The 25428-nt window shown below is 39.2% G+C and overlaps 1 protein-coding gene across 2 annotated transcripts in view; it reads right to left on the bottom strand.

Moving 5' to 3' along the window:
- Positions 1 to 25428, bottom strand: part of CASS4 (Cas scaffold protein family member 4) — a 340933-nt gene that overhangs the window by 215743 nt on the left and 99762 nt on the right. The window contains exon 1 of one of the 2 annotated variants that reach the window (XM_044090046.1): positions 606 to 992. The exons of the other annotated variant lie outside the window; for it this stretch is intronic. Coding sequence (XP_043945981.1) covers positions 606 to 617 — 12 coding nt within the window. The 5' untranslated portion in view covers positions 618 to 992. Of the gene's footprint in view, positions 1 to 605; positions 993 to 25428 lie in introns of those variants that run through there. 2 annotated transcript variants of the gene reach the window in all.

Here is a 25428-nt window from a genome sequence, read left to right as displayed (position 1 = left end):
CATTTAACCTTGTTAATTACCTTTTCTCTTAATATGACTACAATATTCTAGGAGTAATGTGTGTCTTCTTATTAACTCAACATAATATGTTTCTGCATTTGGAACTATATTTTTTTTGTATTATTGTTGCTAGGGAAATGCGGAACTGAAGAGTTGGAAGCCTTTCTACTAAAAGTGAAGAACAAAAGCAACACACTACTAACCATATGACAAATTTGTACTCCAACAAGGAAACTGGAATGGTAGAGACAGGAGCAGTATCTGTAAGCCTGCTTTCAAATGGAATTGAGTTAATGTACTTTGTGCATCTGGAGCTAGATATGAAATTCTCAAATCAGCAATGTAATGTCAATTTCTGAAATCTGCCAACTTTAAATCAGGACCTTCAACACATAACTGTCCCTTTTGCTCATATTACTTTGATACATTCTTTATCTTATTTGCTAATTCCAGATAGTTTATTTACTTACCTTCTGTTTCAGTGTTTATTTAATGCTGGTGAACAAACATTGAACAATTTACCCCTTCCAGTATATTCACTTGCAATATTAGTAAAAGCAGTAACCAATATATTTTGCTATAAGTAATAAAAATGCAGTACTTACATGAACCTTCATTGTATCCCTGCTATTCAAGTTTGATTATTCCATAATATTCTGTGTAATACTGAGGTGGGCTTGCGTTGTTTAAAGGTCCAGACGGTCTCTTAGCAATCTGGGAGTCTTTTTTTGGAATTATGGTTTCCTTTGACAGTCTTGCTCTGAGCTTAGATTTGCTAGTAGCAGAGGGACTGAATGGAACTCATTACCATAATAAGCTTCCCCCACCCACATTCCAATTGGTTTACTCTTTCATACTGCTCTGACACAGAACCAGCTGTGCTCGATACTCACTGACAGCAAAATAAGTCCAGCATTTCAGATAATTAAACTAGACATCTGAGGCTTCTCTCATGCAAATGTAAAATACTGCTGTAGCTGCCTCATTTAAGTGACAGGATAATATTATGAATATACGGGATACTAACTCTTTGCTCTGTATTAAACTGCAGCGTTGTACTGCAACATGAGATCGGTTGTAGTTAATTTTGTGTTTAAGGACACTGTAAACAAGCAGCAGGCACTGACCAATGCAAATGCACCATGACAAAAGTGGCCCCCAGATGGCTAGCAAGACCATTATTTTATTCCAAAGTACAAGCATTTCACAAACACTAACATTACGTAAAACAAGTGACAATGCAGTCTGTGAGCATTTCACCAGAATGCTTGTAACTCCTCCCTTTCGCTGTTTATTATTGTTCTCTCTACATCCTCTTAAAACTGCCGTTCACCATTTATTACTACCAGTTTACCTGTTCCATTCTTGTATTCTCTCATTCTTAGGTAAAAGAAAAGCATTGCATTGCTTCCATCTGTATACCACCACCCTCCCATGAAATAAGTATCTTGAGAGAGTCATAATTTATCCTACCCAACTAGTGACTGTTTATAATCCTTGCACTTTTTAAAGTAAATCTAGCTGACTTGGTTCACTTCAAACCTTCATTAACTTCCTTCATCCCCTTTCTCCTTCACTATGTGTAGTTATTTTATCACACTTAACATCTTCTGTGATATCACTAGCGAGGACAGTACATACCATGGGGATAAACACATAATCTTGGGGTATATGATTGCAGTGGCTTTGGTTTCAGACCCCACCTTTTCATCAGCTCCATTACTACTGAACATTGTAGTAAACCTATATATTTCACTGGTGTTTCATACCATCCTCTCCTGCTTATTGACTCCTGAATATTATAGAGCTAAATTCTTTGTAAATTCCAAATAAAGTTCATGCATGGCATTCACCCGTCCTATGACTCAGCTTACAGAGTTTGATTGAATAATCTTGCATGGGTTTTTTTTACTCAGATTGACTCCTTCTTTGCTCCATCCAGCAGAACAACTAAAAATAACCATGTCTTGCTAGGTTACTCTATTATTTTTCAGCATCACTAACTAGCACAGAACACTTAGATGAGCCTGAGCTGGGAGAAGCAAAGAGAAGGAACACCAGACAGAAGTGTTACAGAAGTACTGTTGTTCATAGGTTATCAGGAGGGCAAAGAAAGCTAGACCTCATCCCCAAAGAGAAGGGTATCGCCCCTTGTACTTTTGTTTTACAGTTAATTTCATCTTCATTCATATGGTAGATGTTAGCATTGCACTATAGTGTATTTTTTTAAATATTATGTTTTTACTTGTCTGTTCAGTTTTTCTCTATAAGAATAGCCACACAATGATGTCATGAAAGTCTTCAGGTAATGATTTACATACAGTAGCAAATTATTGTGGATAATCCAAGTAAGATAATTCTTTAGAAGAGCAGTCACTTGCTTATATTTTGGGCACAGCAATTTACCATCACATATTTTCATTTTCAAAATAAGGCATTCAATCAGCAAACAGAGTTGACAGCATGCCTTTCCAAGAAGAAAGTGTCTCCTATTGCTGTGTTTGTTATGGAAACATAATAGTCTGTGTATTAATTGAGGTAGAGAGATGATGTGGATGATGTCATAGGAGGAAGTTGCAGATCATAGGATGGGAAAACACCCATTAGAGAGCTATTAGCAGCCAATCCTTTTCAAACAATCAAATAGATAGGCCAGCCAAGCTACAAACTGTCCTTTGCCTGCCCTGCTGATTCCTTTTCACTTGCACTAACCAATGCATTTGCAACATTTACTACAGCTAAGCAAGTTTGGATGATTGCATACAGGTATCTGAAAAAAAGTCAACTAAATATGAAAGTAAGGAAGAAGGCAAAACTAACTAACTAACTAAACAAAGATCTAAACAGGTCCGGTGAAAGCATAACCCATCAATTAGACACCATTTATTACCCATGCTTAACACAAGTCATGTGTTATATTAGCTGTTGTTGTTTTTGTTTTTCTTTTGGCTTTTTTTTTTTTTAGGGGTTGCCACAGTGGAACTTCGGTCCGCTAATGATTGGCAGTCAATTTTTATGGTGCCGAGGTGCCAGCCCGACGCCCAATCTTCAACAAAGGCACGCCCATTCACGCATGTCTTTCGAACACCACTCAACTGTGGGGAGGACATGCAGACTCCACACAGAAGGTGCTCCAGCCGAGAAGCGAATGGGAGAACCTCTTGCTGTGAGGCGACAACGCTACAGCTGCACCACCACGGCTCTAAGTCATGTGTTATATTAGTAAAAATTCACCACGCCAGCAAAACAACAAGGGAACTGTAGCACAAGTGAGCTGGTATCACCAAACAGATGCACAATAAATGAAAACCGAATGAAAAGTAACAAACTTCTTTAATGGACCATAAAATAATGAAATAATGAAATAACATTAAGCGCTTTCATCCACGATGTGGACTTCATCAGAATGCTATGTTGACTAGCAAACAATAAATTTAAAAACTTTTTGGTGCCAAACTCCACCTTCTTTGTCATAATACATTAAAGAGACATCGCCTTACAGTAGTTGCAATGTGTTCGCTAGTTTATAACACTTAATCTGTCAACTAATCTTATAAATAAATACTCATAAATGAAGTTACTAAAAACATATATATGTCTATATAAGTAAAACTAAAACTATATATAATTGCTAAGAATATACATTCATAAAAATATATATGCATAAAAATATACACATGCATAAAAATAAACACATGCATAACAATAAACACATGCATAACAATATATGAGGCATGGGATATGCTTTGAAAAATGAATAAATGAATAAAATGTCTAGTAGAAATTATGATATTCATACTCGAATTACATTCTGAGCAATACAAAGGTAACAGTATACATGACACTTATTTCGTCTATCATAGTGAACTATGAAATGTAAATAAATTCATATTGTGAATCTATTAAATACAATGCTAACGTATTTCTAATATAGGTTTAATGGTAATAAAGTAATTTAATCCTGGTTTCCTTCCGGCATCCGTGAAAATTTGCCATATAACCTCCTTCCTGTTCAATAGGGCTTTATAGTTGCCTCCTTTAGAATCTATTTTCAACAGGTCTATAATACCAAATTTGAAAACATGTTTTTCTCCATTGTCAAATATATGTCTACTTAAGGCATTGTTCATGTCCTTGGTCTTTATACAATATAAATGATCGTAAATCCACCTTTTGAATTGGCGTTCCGTTTTTCCAATATAAAAACCAGAACATGACATGCATTTGGCCATATATATAATGTTTTTAGTATAGCAGTTACCCTGTTTGAATTTTATAATTGTCCTATTAACATTGTCCAAAGTGACACTACCTACTTCCAAAATTGCATGGCACTGATTGCACGAACCACATTTCTTCGTATGACTGTTTGTGCTAACATGCAAACGAGTAGAGAGTCCTTGTTCTAATTTCTTTTTTAGGTTTGGTCCAGTTTTGTACACAAAAATTGGGGAAGTCCCTACTACCTTACTAACATCGTCATCAATGACCAACATGTTCCAGTTGTTTCTTACTATTTTTTTAATAAATTCGACATATGGTGAATATTCTAATATACATGCCCTTCCAAATTTGGATATGTCAGTTGTTTCTGTGATATATCCCTTTTTGTTGAGTTCTCTACCTAATAAAGAGGGAAATTTGTTGCCCCATTCATTTACTACATATCTAGATATATTATCCAATATGGTTTCCGGGTATCCCCTAGATCTAAACATAGCACTAATAAATTAAATTTCTCTCACAACATCAGTATATTCGGATGTCATCCGGACTGCCCGAATACATTGACCTTTGCAAATGCTTTTCATCATATTTCTCGGATGACAGCTTGTGAACTCCAAATAACTGTTTGAAAATGTTTTTTTCTGGTATATATTTGATTTGAAACCAGTTTTAGTCTTGGAAATATATATATCCAAATATGCGATGCCATCATCATTACATATATATGTAAACTTCAAAAATGTACTAGAATTGTTCAAAAAATTAATAAAGGAGGAGACACTATCCTTGTCACCTCCCCATAGGACAAACATATCATCCAAAAATCATTAATAATAAATCACTTGTTTATAGTATTTGCTAGTGAATAACTGGGTAGTTTCCCATTCTAACATAACTAGGTTGGCGTAGATGGGGGCACATGCCGCTCCCATAGCTCCGCCCCTTGTTTGTTTGAAGTTCTCTCCCTCAAATTGGATATAATTGTGCTCCAATACAAGTGACATTAATTCCATTATAACCATGATTTTGTCCCATTCTAAATCTGAATATTTAGATAAACTATTACAAAAATATTCTAACCCTATCTCCTTCGGTATACTAGAAAATAAATCCATAACATCAATAGTTATGAATGAGCTGTTCATACGCCACTTATCAGTTGTCAATTTAGCTAAAAATGACCAAGAATCCTTGACTAAATGTGTCATTTTTTCATAGATAGGTTTTAGCCATCTATCTATTACCACTCCCAAGGGATATGTCTTCGATCTTCTACCTGAGACTATAGGACAGAAAGGTGGACGTTCTATACTTTTGTGTGTCTTGGGTGTTCCTACTATACTTGCTAATGTTGGATGCTCTACTTTTAAAAATTCATATGTGTCAATGGTAATACGATTGTCCAGTAAGATTTCCTCTAAGTATAAATCAATCCGCTTATAACTGATATTGATCTCGTTGATAGATACAGTTTCGTAATTATTTTATACATTTCATTGACATAATTGTAAGTATTGAACAATACCACCCCTCCCCCTTTGTCTGGTTTCATCACCCTTATGTCAATATTTGTTGTTAAGTCTTCTAGACTTTTCCTTTTATCTGTGTTCAAGTTGTCTTGGCTTTTCATTTTCAGTAATTGTCTATTGATGTTATACACTCCGTTGATCACAGCTTTTTCAAAAATACCAACACAAGGATGTGTAGAGGGTACATAATAACTTTTTTTCTTTATCTCTACTTTCTTATAGTCAGATGAATTCTTAAAACACATAGCTAAATTCAGTTTACGGGTGAATAATTTGATTTCTATTATAGTATCAACCAAATTGAATATAGGCCTGGGTACGAATTTCATACCCTTTGCTAATAATGTAAAATGCTCAAATTTCAAGTCCACATTAGTGTAGTTGTAAATATTGAAGTTATTAAAACTTCTTACTACCTCTTTAGATGAATTGATAATTGTTTCATTTGGTTCTATAGATTTTATCCGGTCATGTATCATACCCATCCCTAATTCATTACGTCCTGATTCTAATTCCAATTTTCTCTCTGTTTCTTCCATTTCCATTTCTTTTTATGTATCGTGTTTGTCCCATAATTTCTCTCCCTGTGAAAATTTCTCACTTTCTGGACATTTTGTTCTTCAAACCTGTCACTATATCCATTATTATTATGATACTCATGTCTATCACTGTTACCAAAGTTTTTTTGAAATTTTGTTTGGTCTTGTAAGGTATTATCTTTCCATATATACACTGTCTTATTATTATACTGTCCCAAGTCTCTCTGAATTTTTTAATTCTTTTTAGTGTATATATTTTTTGCCTTCTTATCAGCATATATAAATGTTTGTCGTACAATTCTTTCCATTGAGGAAATAATAAATCATGAACAATAAAATTGTTAAATTTTTCACCTCGGCTAATAACTTGCATAACTTTTCGTCATTTTTCACAATCAATGTTCTCATAAATTCCATGCCAAAACCATCAAATAACCTGTTAAAATCCTGTATATTCTTGTCATCCATTACTACTCCAATAGGGACCTTGAAAAATCGTAGTCCCATGGGTACAATTTTTAATTTAATACATTTGTTAAGATATGCATTATCAATTTTTAAGCCTTTAATAGCTATCAAATCTTTACCCAAAGTATATATAGAGTCTTTCAAAGTTCCTTTTGTAGTAGTAATATTGTCTTTTGATCGAATATCTGGTAAAAAACCATTATCAAAATCAACGTCCTTAGTCAAAAAACAATCTAATTGGTCCACGCCATTCCCAATACTTGTTTGCAAAGCCCCCCTAATTTTGGGGCTAGAACTATTTACTACAGCACCTTTGGGAATGCTGGATGCCTTGTTCACAGTAGAAGAGTATGTTTTGACTTCCCTTGGGCGCTTAGGTCTTGTGCCCGTCCGTACGCTCTCATCGTTCATTTTAAATAAAGAAAAGTCAAAAGTGTAGTCCTTGTCAGAAACGTGACTCGCATTCAGTACTTCATCCCTACTATTGACCTCCAAAATAGGTCTCTCATTGACTCAATTGAATCCAGTTCCTCGACCGTTTGGTATATCTGTAACTGCAACACTAACTTCAGCACCAAGAGTTGGTGCTGAATCAAAATTACTCAGATGTCCTTTTTCTGACTGAGTCAGAATCTCCCTCAGTCTGATAATCTCATCTTTCAGAATATGGACTTCCAATTGAAGTCTCAACAATTCATTACAGTTCCCACTAACATTTGGTGTTTCATTAGTTACATCCATATCGACCAAATAAAATTCACCACACCAGCAAAACAACAATGGAACAGTAGCACAAGTGAGCTTGTATCACCAAACGGATGCACAATAAATGAAAACCGAATGAAAAGTAACAAACTTCTTTCATGGACCATAAAATAATGAAATAACATTAAGCGCTTTCATCCACAATGTGGACTTCACCAGAATGCCATGTTGACTAGCAAACAATAAATTTAAAAAATTTTTTGCGCCAAACTCCGCCTTCATTGTCATAATACATTAAACAGACATCGCCTTACAGTAGTTGCAATGTGTTCGCTAGTTTATAACACTTAATCTCTCAACTAATCTTATAAATAAATACTCATAAATGAAGTTACTAAAACATATATATGTCTATATAAGTAAAACTAAAACTATAATAAGTGTTATGTATGTTGTTACCTTTTTATTGTTCAGAATGTAATTCGAGTACGAATATCATAATTTCTGCTAGACATTTTATTCATTTTTCAAAGCACATTTCATGCCTCATATATTGTTATGCATGTGTTTATTTTTATGCATGTGTATATTGTTATGCATATATATTTTTATGAACGTGTATTCTTAGCAATTATATATAGTTTTAGTTTTACTTATATACGTAGTAACAGTAAATGCCAGATGATCGATAGATACCCTGCAGAGACAGCTTGCTACCTGTCGGTATACAACACAAAGGTCAGCACTGCAGTACAAACTACCTGGACTCGATCCACACAGTCAATACAGACGGCCATACTGGGCATGCTCACACACTTGAACACATGAAGTCCATGTCTGCAAACACCAGTGGACCAGACATATCTGGCAGTCACAGTTGTTAGTGCAGACACTCGTCAGTATGCACCACTCATGCCTTCACACACAGTGGATAAGAATACAGACATATATGTAAGGACAACACACTATGATAAGCCAAAGGTAGACGTACATAGCTGTATGGAAGAGGGTGATTGTGACAAGGAGCCATCCAGGCCTGTCTCACCCAGCACACAGCCAAAGGACCCCAAACACATGAGGTTCAGATGTCACTCACTGCAGATACTAGCCACCAGTATCTGTCGGCATTACTATGTGGTGCACGTACCAACTGTGAAACATGACTGTACAAGGAAGTAGTCATCTCGCAGCTGTATACACGTACCTGTGAAATATGACCCTGTGTGTGCTCGCATGTGGTGTGTCAACCCCTGGATGACTAGGTTATGGCCCATGCACACACACACACACACACTGCCCACCCCATAGCCCTACTATGACAAGCCTGCTGAGGTCATCCACTGTGAAATACACCTTTGGGAGAGTTGTAGCCCAGTAATCTCCATGGCACATCCCATAACTGTGTACTGCTGTAGTGTGATAAACTAGTTAGGTAGGAGTTCTCATCTCAGACTTGACAACTGTGTGTGTCTATGTGTTTGTGTGTGTGTCTGTCTGTCTCTGACTGTTTAGAGAGCAAAGCTTTTTAGGGTAGTCACACTCCATACAATTCAACTGCTCATCTTTGGCAAGGCTGCCGATGTCATCCACCTAGAAATACACCTCTGGGAAAGGTGTAGCCTAGTAATCACTATAGCGCATCCTGTAACTGCGTGCTGCTGTAGTGTGATAAAGTAGTTAGGTAGGTGTTCTAATCCCAGAGGTGGCAAGTGTTTGTCTGTCTGTGTAGAGAGCAATGCTTTTTAGGGTAGTCACACTCCCTACAATTCAACTGCTCAACTTTGGCAAGGCTGCTGATGTCATCCACCTAGAAATACACCTCTGGGAAAGGTGTAGCCTAGTAATCACTATAGCGCATCCTGTAACTGCGTGCTGCTGTAGTGTGATAAAGTAGTTAGGGAGGTGCTCTAACCCCAGACATGGCAAGTTTGTGTGTCTGTCTAACTTTGTATAGAGAACAATGCTTTTTAGGGTAGTCACACTCCCTGCTCAACTTTGGCAAGGCTGCTGATGTCATCCCCTTAGAAATACACCTCTGGGAAGGGTGCAGCTCAGTAATCTCTGTAGCGTGTCCTGGAACTGTGTACTGCTGTAGTGTGATAAAGTAGTTAGGTAGGTGTTCTAATCCCAGACATGGCAAATGTGTGTGTGTGTGTGTATGTGTGTGTCTGTCTGTGTAGACAGCAATGTATTTTAGGGTAGTCACACTCCCTACAATTCAACTGCTCAACTTTAGCAAGGCTGCTGATGTCATCCACCTAGAAATACACCTCTGGGAAGGGTGTAGTCCAGTAATCTCCATAGTGCATCCTATAACTGCACACTGCTGTAGTGTGATAAATTACTTAGGTAGGTGTTCTACTCCCAAACATGGCAAGTGTGTCTGTCTGTGTAGAGAGTAATGCTTTTTAGGGTAGTCACACTCCCTACAATTCATATGCTCAACTTTGCCAATCCTGCTGATGTCATTCATTGTGAAATACACCTTTGGGGAAAGAGCACTACAGTAATCCCTGTGGTGTGTCCTATAACAAGCCCTTGCTGTAGTGTGATATAGACTTCTGTTAGAGGTTCTATACCCACTCATGTCGGTTGTGGATATTTTGTGTGTGTGTCACTGTCTGTGTAGCGAGTAATGCATTTTAGGCTAGTTATACTCACTACATTTTGAATGTCCTACTTTGGCAATCCTGCTGATGTCATCCAATGTGACATACACCTTTGGGGAAAGAGTTCTCCAGTAATCCTCGTGGTGCATCCTATAACAGCCTCATGCTGTAGTGTGATATAGACCTCTGTTAGGGGTTCTATACCCACACATGTTGGTTGTGGATGTTTTGTGGGTGTGTCACTGTCTGTGTAGGGAGCAATGCATTTTAGACTAGTCACACTCACTACAGATTGAATATCCTACTTTGGCAATCCTGCTGATGTCATCCAATGTGATATACACCTTTGGGGAAGGAGTACTCCAGTAATCTCCATGGCGCATACTATAACTGCATAGTGCTGTAATGTAATAAAGTAGTTAGGTAGGGGTTCTACTCCCAGGCATGACAGGTGTTTACTCGTGTGTTTGTAACTCATACCCTGTGTGGAGGGGGGTGGGAGTGTGTGACACCTGTGCCCAATGTGAAGTGAGTTTTGCTTATTTCTTATATGGTGGCCCTACTATATATCACAATGTCCACCATACAGGGATAACAGATGTGAAATAGCTGAGAGGCTGGGGTGCAAATCCATACCTATACATGCGACATCAAGGCCAGGCAATCACAGTTAGCAACCCCAGTATTACCCAGAGTACACTCTCAACTCATGCCTCATACACAAACACATGCCTAGGCAACAGCCAATATGTGGGTAGTACACTGCATATTGGCCACTGATAGTAACTATGGAGTGATAGCAGTGGGCTACACAGGGCATGGCACCCTGTCCATCTGTCCCATATGCACATACATGCAGACAGTGCACCTTCCCCATGTTCCCCAATGGACACCTGCAACACCTGTGGTGCCATCACATGTGACCCACAAAAGACATACCTTGCCTGACAACATGCCCTGTATGGACAGATGCCACTAACACCAGGAAATGCCATTAGCATGCTATCAATGTAGGTGCAGGGTAATCCTGCTGCCCATTACCAGTTCCCACCACAAGTGGGCAAGACTGGCACATCTGATGATAATCTGTGTTCACAACATGGGACAGACACCCCAGGTACAGTTCCACACATCACTGTACATGCATGTGGGAGGTATGCACATCCCAGACACTGTCCATGTCATGGACTAAGGAACACATATATGGCAAGCGATGCACAGCATTGGCCACACACAATAGTCACCCAGGTGACTGGATGGGGGATACAATACCCACCTGTGTGGGCAAATGCAGAAACTACAGTCCTGAGCCATAATGCAGACCATTGTCATGTTGCCTGATGCCAAGGTATCACCTAGCCTTGTATAGTCAGTACTGGCACCCTGTGTGTTTGTGTGTGTGTTGTATGATGCGTATGATCACATCCACACTCACTACAATCCCCATTGGCATACTGAAGCATGCTGTCTGATGTCAGACACCTCCCCATACCCTTTGCCCATACAACCTCCGTATGACCTGTGTGGTGCATGTGATACTTGCACAGTGATGTGTTGTGGCAGTCCCACTACTGATGAGATGTAATTCTGGCCCTGACAAGTGTGTCAATGTGTGTGCATCCCTGTGAGAGGGTGACTGTTTTGACGCTGGCACCCGTTCATGAAGACAGGCACGTGTATGTCACCTCCTGTATAGCTGCCATATCCCTGTTGCAGATGTCACTCACCATCACATATATGTTCTGAGAGCTCCATGACAGGTGACCCATGTGGCACATTCAATAACTGCATAGAACTGTGATAGCACTACATAGTTGTCAGGGAGTTGATACCCTGTGCTGGTAGGTGTGTGACACAAACACGCTTAAGTTTTAGTCTCCCACCCCTCCCTGACTTGTCTTTGCCTCTGTCTGCCTCTCTTACACCCTCTCTGGTGGATGTGGAGACCTACACCTGCTTTGCTTAGGCAGCAGCATGTGTATTTTAAGTGATGCTCATGATCAGCTGATGGCTTCTGCACGAATTGCAGCCCTGCCCTAACTGATTGCATGTGGAACAGCTGTGGTAACAGTCCCATAGCCAATTGCATGGAAACACAGTCCAGTATCTAGGAACATCATGTTGGTGTTGGCCCTTTTCATTCACTGTGAGCAGGAACTAGATTTGTTGTTTGGCAAACAGCATCTCAGATGGATTGGGGATTCACTTCTAACAACATACACTGTGGAAACAGGGCAACATACAGGAGGGGGGATGTGCCTGACCTGACTACAGACTGTAAGTGCTGCTATACTGCATTTGGAGTAATGTTGGTTTAACAGTATGTGTGTGGATATGGCTGCCCTACATGACTCACGTAGTTTGAGGATTGCAGTCTGTAGATGGTGAAAGCGGTGACAGTTACTGACTTCATATCCCTCATAGGACATATGTTGCAACAAACCTGTTACAACAGTAAATGTGTGAGGTTATCACACTAACATGTCAATATTGGCCCTGTGTATGTGCTTCCAGCCACAACTCTGTCAACCTTTGTACATATGTCGTGCATGAGGAGGTGCATATATGCTGTACACCATAATTAGTGTCATCATATCTGATAACAAGCCAGTGAGATATCAGCTGCTACACACGGCATGTACAGTAGGGGTATATTTGATGACATAACATAGATATTCTGTGGATGTTTGTACAGTACTGAGGTCTGTGCACTTATGGTGAATGATGACAGTGTGTGTATTGTTAATATGTACTTTAGCCTGTGTGCAGACTGTGGTAGATGACATTGTTCTAGGTCCCGTCCTATCTGATGTTACATGCTGCTCCACTGTATGGTACCGTATTGGCTTACATGTTTGTAGGGCCATACACACACATGCCTCATACCACAGACAGCCATCAGACCAAACTGTGTAGCTGCCCAGTAAATCTAGAGTCAGTATGTGAGTGGCACATATGAGGATGGTGTCGTACAGATAGTCCATATACTGTTATATTATGCTAGCTTAACATATGTGGCTGTGGCTGTGTTCACATTGGTTGTGGTTATGCACTTTCACACAGGTGTATCTTACCCTGTGCTGTGACATGCCTGTAGAGCCTGCTATATATGCAGGTATGTGTGCATTCCCCCCATAGGAGATGTAGGCTAGTGTTGAGCCAGTCTGCCTGTAGCTTACACAGTGCATTGATACATGCCTAACAGCTTAGTGTACTTACCCAGTGAGATGTCATGTGCAGATACTTGCCAGATGTACTGCTTCCGGGCCTCCCTTAACAGTCATGTATGTCAGACAGAGCAGTGGGATGCTGTACAGATGTATGTCAATATCTAGTGGGTAGTATGTGGCCATGGCACCCCTGTACCAGCGGTTACTATGTGTCAGACCAGACACGAGTGTGTGAATGCATAACCTATGGTGGCAAATGTATACCAGTCGTTATGTGTTATACCCATCTACATGGCTGTCAACATCCTTATTGTCAGGCATGGTACACATGTTTTGCACTAAGGGGTTATGCATATACCTCTGGACTGTACAGAGTGTGTCAGAATGTCCACATATATTGACCAATATCTCTGCTGCAGTCCACAGGGGCATTACGTGCTAGCAGCGGTACTTTACTATGATGTCCTTAGGATGTCTGTCAGTAGCCAATGGTACACATGTGATAAGCAGATGTGACCTCCCACACACACCATGTCTGTGAAGACAATCCCAATTACAGTAGCAATAGTCTACTAATATACCTGCTATACATACCTGACATCCCCTTGCACTACAACTTTGGGACTATAGAGACCGGGGTATGGCTACACTCCATGTCCAGGACATACGATGAAAATATATGTACATATAATTATCCAGATATCTATATATATGATTACATTCAATACAAATGGAACTTCATCAGATACAAAACCTTACACACTTCCCCCCTTTTTATATACAATTCAATTGATTAATCACAATCAATTAACTTAAATGAATTAATTAGTTAAGTGTGCTCTCAAGTTAAAAACACATTAATATGTTTTTTCTTTAACAATATATAGCTGTGTATAATACATTAATAATTCTCCTATAAAAACACATATATAATAAACATTTCATCTGTTAAGAAAATATATTTATAAATAACAATACATATATTAGATACTAACTTAATTGCTTCTGTGTTCAACCACTTAAACCATTTTTATCTAATCTCATCTGCCTTTAAATGAAGCAAGCTCCTTAGAGAAATCCTGCCATTGATACCAGGAAAAACAGTGGCATTCAACAAAACCTGGTAGTGTGTTTCCCCTGTATTCTGAAAAACAGGGCCAATTACCCCCCCCCCCCTGCCTACTCCTTTTCCAATACACAGAAGATGATTTTTTTTTAAATCCTTACAGTTTATGCTGTGTCTAAATGAGGTATTTGTTTTGTCTTGTCTCTTAATTGCATAAATCTATTGGTAAGTTTGCTTTTTTAACTTGTTTTTCGTTTTTCGTATATAATATGCACAGCATGACTGTCACAAGGCCACGTAGACAACTCCTTTTGTATTACAGTTACAATTCCCTGTCACTGAAATTATTCTATTGTGACCCTCTATCACTATATTCCTGCATTCATAGATGTACCTACATTCCCTGCAGCCATTGCATTTCCTCATATTACCTAATGGAATCCTATCTTTGTCTTTCTTCCTTTCAAATAAGTTCTTAATGTTGGGTCCTCTTCTGAAAACTATTTTTGGTTTATTACCCAGTTTTTCAGTTAATCCATATGCCCCAAAAAACACAATTCCAGTTCTTTTCCACCATTTTACAGGCTTCTACACTATCCTCATTACATGTTAGCACACAGCAAGAAGTTACCTTTTCTGTCTTCTTAACATTCAACAAACTCTCAGGTTTTTTTCAATAATGGGGGATAAAAATCTTCTCTCCTGCTTATTACATAACTCTCCTGTCCCCCTAGGTCACTAGTTGGGTAACCCCTTATTCCCAGCATAGGCTTTAACTCTACCATTTGTTCTTTAAACCTGTTGTCATCTTTTGTTAGTCTTGATATTCTAATCATTTGACCCTTTACCAAATTTATTTTTTGCCAAAAGGGGTGGTCACTCTGAAAGTGCAGATAACTATTCGAGTGGGTGGGCTTCCTATATATACACGATTCATAACATCCATCTCTTCTATTTTTGCATAGGAGGATGTCCAGATAATTAACTGCCTCTTTCTCAATTTTACTGGTAAAGCTCAAAAAGTCAGTAGTGGCATTCATATAGTTCAAAAAATCATCTGCCTCATCAAGCCCCCCTTCCCATAATATTAGAATATCGTCCAAAAATCTATAATATCTAAAGATACTTTTCCTAAACATTGAATTTAATACAAATTTGGTTTCCCAATACTGAAGAACGATATTAGCAAATATTGAGGCTACTGCTGCACCCCTTGCTACCCTTCGGGTTTGCTTGAAATTTTCCCCTGAAACCACACAAAATTATTTTTCAGAACCAATTTCATGAGGGTAGCTAAGACATACACCGTATGCCTTGAAAATCTAGTTCCTTCCCTTAGTGCTTCCTGAAAATATTCCATTCCTTCTTCATGTGGGATACAAAGAAAAAGGTCCTTAATATCAATAATCAAGAAAATAACTTCTTCCTTGAACTCATTCTTTGCCACACACTGTAATAAATGCCAAGAGTCCTTTAAGACATGTTTTTTATCCTCAAAAATCCTTTTAAATGGAAATCTAACATTTTTGCTAAAGGTTCTGTTTTACTCCCACCTCCTGCCACTATGGGTCTCATCAGTGGATCCCCTAATGATTTATGAATTTTGGGGATCCCAAAGAAGGCTGGGGTTACAGGATTGTTCACCTTTAAGTATCTCACCTCATCTTCACTGAAGGTATAATTCATGGAAGAGTTCTTCCAAAATCATGTCTAATCTAGCATTTAAGATGTTAACCTCATTCACTAAAGTAGGAACTGTCATTCAAATATTTCATCATTCTGGTGGTGTAGTCATGATGTTCTATTACAACTACCCCTCCCCCCTTATCAGGCTTCATGATTCTTACTTCTTGCTTCCTCATTAACTCTGTTAATGCCTGTTGTTCATCTTTTGTTAAATTTTGGTTAATCCATCTAGTCTTATTCCGTATTAAATTCCTGTATTCTATTTCGTTCAGTCTTTTGAAAAGGGCCACTGGTGGTAATGGGGGGGGGGGTTATAAGTACTTTTTCTTTTTAGGGTTACTCTAGTTGCATCACTTTCCTTCCCATTCTGCATTACCAACTTTAAATTTATGGCCCTTGCAAACATCTTCAAATCTAAAATGGTATTAACCATATAATTCTTTTTCTTAGGGATAAAACTAAACAGGGTGTGTGTGTACATACTAGTTTACCTTGGAATGCAGTCTGTCTGCATAGCTCTCAACTGTGGGCCTATCCTCTTGGTGGCCATAGGTGTGCCTATCATGTTTTGTCTGTCCACCACACAGGTCCTGTGTCAGATATTTCACTGGCAGTGTGTGTGTGTTGAGTGCTATCAGTACATGGCTACATCCATTTATGTTTCTAACGACAATTCCCTGACTAAGGGTATGTTGCAGACTATCCTGTAACACCAGCAACTTGCTTAGTATATGGCAACAGTTTTCCACATATGTGCCTGTGTTCCAGCCTCTGTCCTCCACCTACATACCAAGCTTTGCACATATGACATGCTGTCAGGGGTTGGTCTGTAGTGGGCTGTAAGTATATCACACTGCGATTGCTGCCATCAGTCCACTGCTGTTGTATCCCCCACACATACGGTGGGGCTGGGACCATATATATGTGGTCTTCACCTACACAATACATGTGTGTCCTTATGCACTCCAGAGGCCAGTGTATGTAACAGTGGTACATGGCCCTGTATTATTAAGTCAAGGGGGGGAAGCACCATAAATGACCTAGGCTGTTACAAATGTGGGGGTATCAGGGGTGAGCTGCCTTAAGGTATCTGGATGTACAGTACCATATACTTCACCTATATTTACATTACTTACATAAATTGGGTTAATGCAGGCCTACTGCTTCCTGCCATAAAGACTGTTCTGTTTGTCAGTGTGATGGTGTCAGTTATGCCTTGTTATGTAACAGTTACATCCCATTTGGTCACCTGACATCTTTACCACCTAGTGATTTGATACAGAGTGTAGATAGAGGCTGATGAACTATACTCCTGCATTGCATACTGTTGATTGTTTGGTATCCTGTGACCCAGTCTTTTACTATTGTACAATTTGCAGGGCTTGGCCTGGACAGCAACACTTGTGAACCTTTCCGGACTACTGTATTAGTATAACTGTTTCACAGTTGCATTATTCTGTTTATATGGAGGTCAGTGTCTAAACAGCTATATGACATGGCATATAGAACTGTAATAGTACACAATTAAAAGTTTCCATTTCTGCAAACCTGTGTGTGGTGTTATTTCCTATGACCTCTCTGTGGGTATATGTTGCAGGCAACGATTGTCATTTGTATGGGTGGCCCATACAGTGTCCAGTTGTTCAGGTTTTAACTGTAGGCATATTGGCTGTTCCGTATTGTATGCACCTTCTACATATGTATCTTACTGTACACATCTCTGCATGTGTATGTGTAGTCACATATATATCATACAGGTGGGATGTAGTACTGTTAACATCCTGTGTCCATGTCGTGTGAGGTCCTGGTTATGGGGTCTGCAACACTTGGTAGTGCATTGCAGGGCAGACGTGTTTGGCTTTGGGGGGGTATGCCTATTCGTACAAGGCATATAGTGTGTGGGGCCTCTCAACCCCATTAACGGTGCATGTGGACATAGTTGTTTCTGTTAATCTACCATTGCTATCTACAGAGGTATGGCCATATATACCTATATCTATATATATATATATATATATATATATATATATATATATATATATATATATATATATATATGTATACATACATATATATAACTATGTCTGTATATACCTACATTGATATATATCTGCATACATATATGTAACTTGCTGTGTATATGTAGACATATAGGTATAGACTTATATGTCGATGTAGGCATTTGCATGTATATATATATATATATATATATATATATTCATATATATTTATATATATGTATATATTTCAAAATATTTATATATGTATATATATATATATATATATATATATATACATATTTAGATATGTTGTATCTGTGTAGATATTAATATATTTACACACACACATACATCTAGATGTTGGTATACAGTCTCTGTACTGTTGCATGACTGGGCTGGATGATATGAATCTGCAAACATCAGGTTTATTTATATCTGACATGGCTTAGTGGTAAATCACTTTGTCTCTAGTGTGCAGCTTCCTGGGTTCAAGACTTGTAGGAGCTATTTATTTTGTTGCTGGGCAGAACACGGGCCGTTGGATACAGAGTGATTAAGGCACTTTAAAGCAGTTGTACGCGGGTTTGCATGGGTTTGTACAGAGCAAAGCACTGCTAACATCCAGTTACAGTGTGTTATACTCATTTAGCTTCTAAATTGCTTAACCTGTGTAGGCATAGCTTACACCTGCGCAAACAGTCTTAAACCCTCTTACTGCTGCTTAACAGTGCTTAGTCCCACTTAAACCCATGCTAATTTCTTTAAAAGAAAAGAAAAAGGGGTTGATAGGAAAATGGTGAAAAATGGGGCACAAAGAGGGAAAGACAGTATGAAAAATAGCCAGGAATGTGCAGGAAGGGTATAGGGAAGGTCCGTGGCTGTCCATTTCTTCTACAGCAACAGCTGTGCATATACACTGCATTTGGAGGTAGATTTGGACACTCAAACCCCTGGGTGGGGGTGAGGACAACAATAATTAGTTGTGATGCCAATTAGACAGGATTACATGTGTCCAGTGGACATGTGTGTGAAATGGACAGCTATGTATGGGGCAAGCTTTTTTTTGTGGCAACAGATTGCCCTTTTATTTTTTTTTCAGGTGAGAGTGGGATGTTAGGGAGGGGTAGTACATATATATGGGGAAGTAGGTTGGGTAGGTTAACAGACAAGACAAGCAAGATGCATACAGGGGCAATATATGACACATGTGAGGGGTAAACACCTTGGACAGGGAGGGTTGTTTGGAAGTTGCAAGCCCATGAACCCCCAAATGGAAACAGTGGGACTGAGGTCCCCACCCATGGGCAGCCACCATTGCACCTTCATGGCCCCAAAGGTGGCTTGTGCTGGGAGCTGGGTAGGAGGGGCAGGCTCACCCTCTAATTGTGCCATGCAGCACTCAAGCTGGCATAGCTTGTCTCAAATCTCTTTGTTGAGCTTGCTATGCACCACAGCCTGGACCTGATGGCGGGTAACAAGTACCTCTCTGCTCCCGCTGCCAGGGGGGGGGGCCGAGCCCCATCCCCTGTGGTGGTTCCACCTGAAGGTGGTGCAGGGCCAATGAAGGAGGAGGTCCCAGGCTGGGCCCCAGATGTGCTGGTGCTCGGTGCCATGGCCAGCTGATGTGGGACAGGTGGGTCTGCTGGGACCGACCTTCTCATACGAGCTATGGTGTTGCAGTTTTAAGAAAGATATCAGTTAGTAATAGTCAACAGCATTCAGTATTAACTCCAAAACACTTCACAAACCAATGAAAACAGAAAGGTGCCAAGGACCCAATCAATCACAGTCTGCTGTTGCTCGTTATAAAACACGCTGCCACCGTCAGCTTTCTTAAAGTATAGACTTTACCAAAAATGATTATTCAAGCAAAATAAACATAAACAGTAGTCCAGATATAAAACTGTAAAAAAACGTCAGGTCAACGGACTTAAAAATAACGTGAGAACTTTTATTGTAACAAAAGCACTTTCGGAAGGCTTCGTATCCTTCCTTCATTCAGTATTAGTTATAACAGCATGCATAGGTATTCCCATTAACCCAAGACACCAGATCTGCAACAGTTGCAGAGTGAGTGGAACACATGCATATATGGGACAACAGTGGACATCACAACAGCATGCAGGTTTCATTGATGGCAACAGGCCACCAATATGGGAGTATTTTAACATGGCACATGCATAGAACCAAATGTAAAAATGTATAAGCCAATAGGACATATGTCCCAAAAAAGGTTGGAGTGTACACGTACCCATTGAGTTGTGTAATTAGGTTATTGCTGCACATATGGAGGGGGTGAGAGAGAAAGGTCAATTAACAACTAATATATCCCTGTCGTTTTCACATTTTTCTTAGTCACTGCAATGATCTGTCCCTTACATGTATTATTACACTACCCAATGTCCTTACTTTATACAATGGTATGTTTGTAGATTAGTATATATGTGGACTGTGTCTTACGTATAGTTTACACCTCTTACCTGTTATACCTGTTGATAAAATCATTGTTAACACTACCTGACAATTTCTACACATACTCCTAGATTCCATGCTTGTAGACAAGTATATAAGTGAACTGTGTTGTACCTACAGTCCACACCTCTTACCTGTTATAGCTGTGGAGAAAATCTTTGTTAACACTATCTGACAAATTCTACATATACTCCCAGATTCCATGTTGATGTTATACACATACCTAACAATCTGTTATTGCACATACTCCGGTCATGGCTTGACAGGATGAGGTGTTAAAGTGACATATTTGGAGGATTGCTGTCATACACTTTGGGTGAGATGCTACAATGACAGGTTTGTTTTCATATACATTCTCTGACTATATACAGGTCTGACTATCAGTTATATGTCAGTAACAGCCACCTACATGTCTTGGATCATCACACTAATTTGTCAGGGGAACAGGGTACCGGGCAGCAGATTTGGGAAATTTATCTGGACATGCTGGACAGATCAGAACAGTTGAGGGGTACGACTATGCATATAGCTGACTACCTGAACATTCTACCACAGTCTGTACAATTGATGATTATGATTATGCTTACAGCTTACTATCTGAACATTCTAGCAAATTCTGTACAGTTGTTGGGTTTAATTATGCACACAGCTTTCTATCTGAACATTCTCACAAACTCTGTACAGTTGCGGAGTATGATTATGCATACAACTTACAATCACTCCCGGGATTCAAACCCCTGCTGTGTGTGGTAAAAATATTACAGTTGACATCACAGTACACTGTGCTGTCAGGATATTGGTGTGAAGCATTCCAATGTTTTCTAAGTCTCCATCAGTTGTAAAATATGACTGACATCTTGTGACTTCCAACACCATTATACTGAACTTCCTACACATTATATCTGCATTCAGCAGTGTGGGTAACACTGCTTAATACAACAGTACTATTTATAGAACACAACACTACGACAACATATGAAAGTAGAATGTACACAAGCACTCCAGGGGTTATACTTTTATTCACAAGACATTACACCTTTATTTACACACTACCTATATGACAGTCTTCTTGCCATATTGTCTAGTTTATTCAGTACATCCCATACACAGTACATTTTAATACTGGTACAACACTTTCTAGAACTGTTATATTTATTTGTTATGACAGTACATGCAAGATTATTACTAACCTGCCTCGCGACGCAGCCTTTGCAGCCTAGCAACATGGGCTTGCTGGTTCGCATCCCGCTCATCTGCAGCTGTCAGAGAAATACAGTGATATTTAGCCATTACCTATCCATAGTATACACAAGCTAGGCGATCATTATCTATGTAGTAAAATGAGTACTTAGTGCTGTGGCATCGGCCATCTGCCTTGCTTCTTTGATCCACTGCTTCAAGAGATCCCCCCTCTACTGCTTCAGGTCAGCATGATGATGCCTGACCTGCTCACCAGTCTGGGGAATACCAGTGGCACTGGTGAGGTCACGGGCGAGACTGTCCCAGGCCTCAACTTTATACTGAGAGACCTGGTACTGGCCCTGCAGTAGTCTCTTCTCATGGTGTTTTACCAGGAGCCATACCATGAATCTGGACTCCTGGGTGCCCCAGCGCTGTGCTCTAAATCGAGTGCCTTCCCCAACTCCAGCCATTCTGCCTACAGTAGGGAGCTGCAACCAGTTCTGGGAAGTATTCGCACCTGTGGGGTTTAAATACGCCAAATTTCCCACATTTTCCCATGATTGGACAGTTTTGAAAAGGCTAAGCTATGGGCACACCTGCTTACCTAATGTTGGCATTGCTTAAAGGGGTATACAAATGGGCAGATTGAGTTAGCCTACACATTGCTTACACCAACTTAGCTGAGCTGTGCAATGTTTAGCATTGCTTAATATTTAATTTGCATTATATTTTCCTTTTGGCATTGATTTATTATTCGTTACATGTTATATATGTGTCTGGTATCTGTGATTCATGTGTACGGACACTGTATAGGGTCCTGGGGACTTCAGCACTTTATTACAATAACACCTCACATCTGGCCTTACTGCAGTACTCCAACACACATAGATTCCTTTCACATGTTCATTTTGATTTTCCTATGGTGAGGCTTTGTTTGTTGAAACCTCAGTCTTATGTACTGCTATGATGGCTTAGTGGTTAACCACTGTGACTGTAGTGTACAGGGTCTTGGGTTCAAGACTTGCAGAGGCTGTTTATTTTGTTGCTGGGCATAACACAGGCCGTTGAATACAGAGTGATTAAGGCACTTTAAAGCAGTTGTAAGCGGGCTTGCACATTTTTGCGCGGAGGTAAGCAGTGCTTACTTCTGGTTACAGTTTCTTACACTCAGCTTCTACATTGCTTAATCTGTGTAGGCAGTACTTACCCCCACGCAAACACACTTAAACATGCTTACTAGTGCTTACATATGCTTACTACTGCTTATTTGTGCTTAAACCTGCTTACTAGTGCCTTATTCATTATGACACTGACACTTCACATGTGCATTTCCTGCAGTACTCCAGTTCATAAATATATGTTATTTAGTGGGTTTTGCAACAAAAATATTGGTTATCACATGCTTTGCCATGTAAAATAGACCGTGCTACAGTGGGACTCGAACCGGGCATGCCTGCTCATTAGGCAAATGCTCTGCCCACTATACTATTGCTGTGCTGCTTCATTTGCATATATCTTCTTTGTTATCCTCTTCAGCCTTTTAAACTGCTATAATCATAGCTAAGCAAAGAGCACACCCGCACACCTACGGTTAGCTGTACTCGGATTTTTAAAAAATAAATAAAAGTTTTTTTTTCATTTAATTTATATGTACTGCTGCTGTTGTACATATGTGGGCCTGTTGTGGATATGTAGACACCTATGAGCGGTCTCGCTCATTTCTTACCACTTTCTGCTATTCTACATTGCAAGGGGTGTGTTTATTCTGAGAGCTCTGCTCTCAGACATGCCCCCTGCACTCGTACACGCTCTGTGTAAGCCTGGGAGCTCAGGCAGCATGCCTTACTAATATGCAAGGAGCGTTGCCATTCTGCCCTTACATGGGTGCTTCAGTGCAGGACTAAGCTAGTCCTGCATGGAAGTTTAGTAAATCCGGGGGTATGAGTTCAGTGAACAGGAAAGGGGCTGGTGACTCAACAGGAATCAAACAGAAAAGGGACAGTGTTTTTAAATAGCACAGCACTAGAGAGATAGTATGGATGACTTCATATTCTTGCCTGGGAACTGTTATTAATAGAAACATGCTTGCATACTGGCATTTAAATTATATTCTAGAAAGCTGATCATTGCTGTGAAGTGATTTACTTATAGATGAATGTGCTTTAAATATCTTATTATGGAAGAAAGAAAATTGTCTCCTCAGTGTTATTACTGTAATTGAAGTGAACAATAATTAAAAACAGGTTGTTCAGTTTATTTTGTGCATATTTTAAATAGCTTCAAAATAAATGTTTGCAGTCTAGAAATTAGCATAGATTAGGCAATCATCATGGGTATGAACCAGTAGTCTAACTGTTGTTAAATACAAAAAAGGTTGCAAATGGAGATGCTCCCATTCTGTTTTAAGCTGGACTCTGTACATAACCATAAAGATGATAATGGTAAAATATGCATCCTATATATGTAAGATCTATTTTATTTTTATGTCTTCTGAAAAGCTAATGCAGTCCACATTTATTTTATTTTACATTTGTTGACTGGATTTGTCCTACTGAGCTAAGTAGCCCTTTTTCAGTGGAGGCCCGGGGAGAAAAGTTCCACATGTTCTACAGATTATCATTTACAAAAATAAGCAAACAATCAACAGTTAGTTTACAGAAAATATTCAAAGCAACATATACATGAAAAAAAGGATTTACTACAGTAAACTAATCATTATGTCTGTCAGATTTAGAATCCTACATCATTCAGAAGGACTAACAATAGTTTTGTTACCAGACATAAAATCTTACATTATGCAGATAAGAATGTATGTAATGTGCTTAGGATAGAGAAGTTAATATGAGACGAGATCTAGAAAGTTAAAGAAAGTTACATAAGTTGGGAGCAGATAAGGGTGTGCAGTTAGGGTTGATAAGCTGTTTAAGGGGTGTGGGTACAGAAACAGGTCCATTGACTTAACAGGTGTTCTTTAGTGGCTAGCTTGAATTGACTAAATTGCTTGAGTGACCTGATCTCTAGTGGGAGTTTGTACTAGGCCTTAGAAGGATTATAGCTATAGAAAATACATCCTTTCTTAGTTTTAGGTTTGTGGATTTGTAGCAGATCTAGGTTAGAGCTCCGGAGGGATATAGCAGGTGAATAGTGGTAGATGACAGATGATAGGGTAGGACAGTAAGAAGGCTGAAAAAGGATAGAGTGAATGATCTGGAGATGAGGGGGGAGAAGAAGCTGGTGAGGTGGTTCTAGCCAGTTAAGGTGTTTGAGTAAGAAAGAGTGATGCGACTTGTAAGTTTGATGGACTGGAAATTTGGCTATCTTGTAGGTAGATTCAAGTTTGGCAAGGAGTATGGAATTGAGGAAGGTAAGAATTTGAGAGCCATATAATAGACTGGGTAGGAGGTAGGCATAAGAGGGAGTTACTTTAGCTTCACTGGTGAGAAACTTTTTGTAGCGGTAGAGAAGCCCTAGTTTCTGATGAGTTTTCTTGATACAATTGATACCATAACTATGCATCTGTGTTGTCAATTTTCATTCTTCAATGAGTGGGTCTTGGACCCCCAACCCTCAGATCCAACTCAGCTGCTTTTCTCTAGATTCTAGGAAACAACTCTTGAGCTCTTCCCTTATCCCATAATACCCCTGGCCACTGCATTACCTCAAAGTTTGCAGCTACTATACTGTCTTTAAAATATAAAACAATTATAATACCATGCTATGAAATGGTTAATTTATTACACTACTAGAGTCGTAATGGAAAATATTATAGAATTAC

This window comes from Protopterus annectens, chromosome 12.part0, assembly GCF_019279795.1.
Source record: "Protopterus annectens isolate FY-2018-M chromosome 12.part0, PAN1.0, whole genome shotgun sequence".
Classification (NCBI taxonomy): Eukaryota; Metazoa; Chordata; order Ceratodontiformes; family Protopteridae; genus Protopterus; species Protopterus annectens.
Note: the sequence above shows the minus strand (reverse complement) of the source record. Positions and strands in the feature narration are given on the sequence as shown.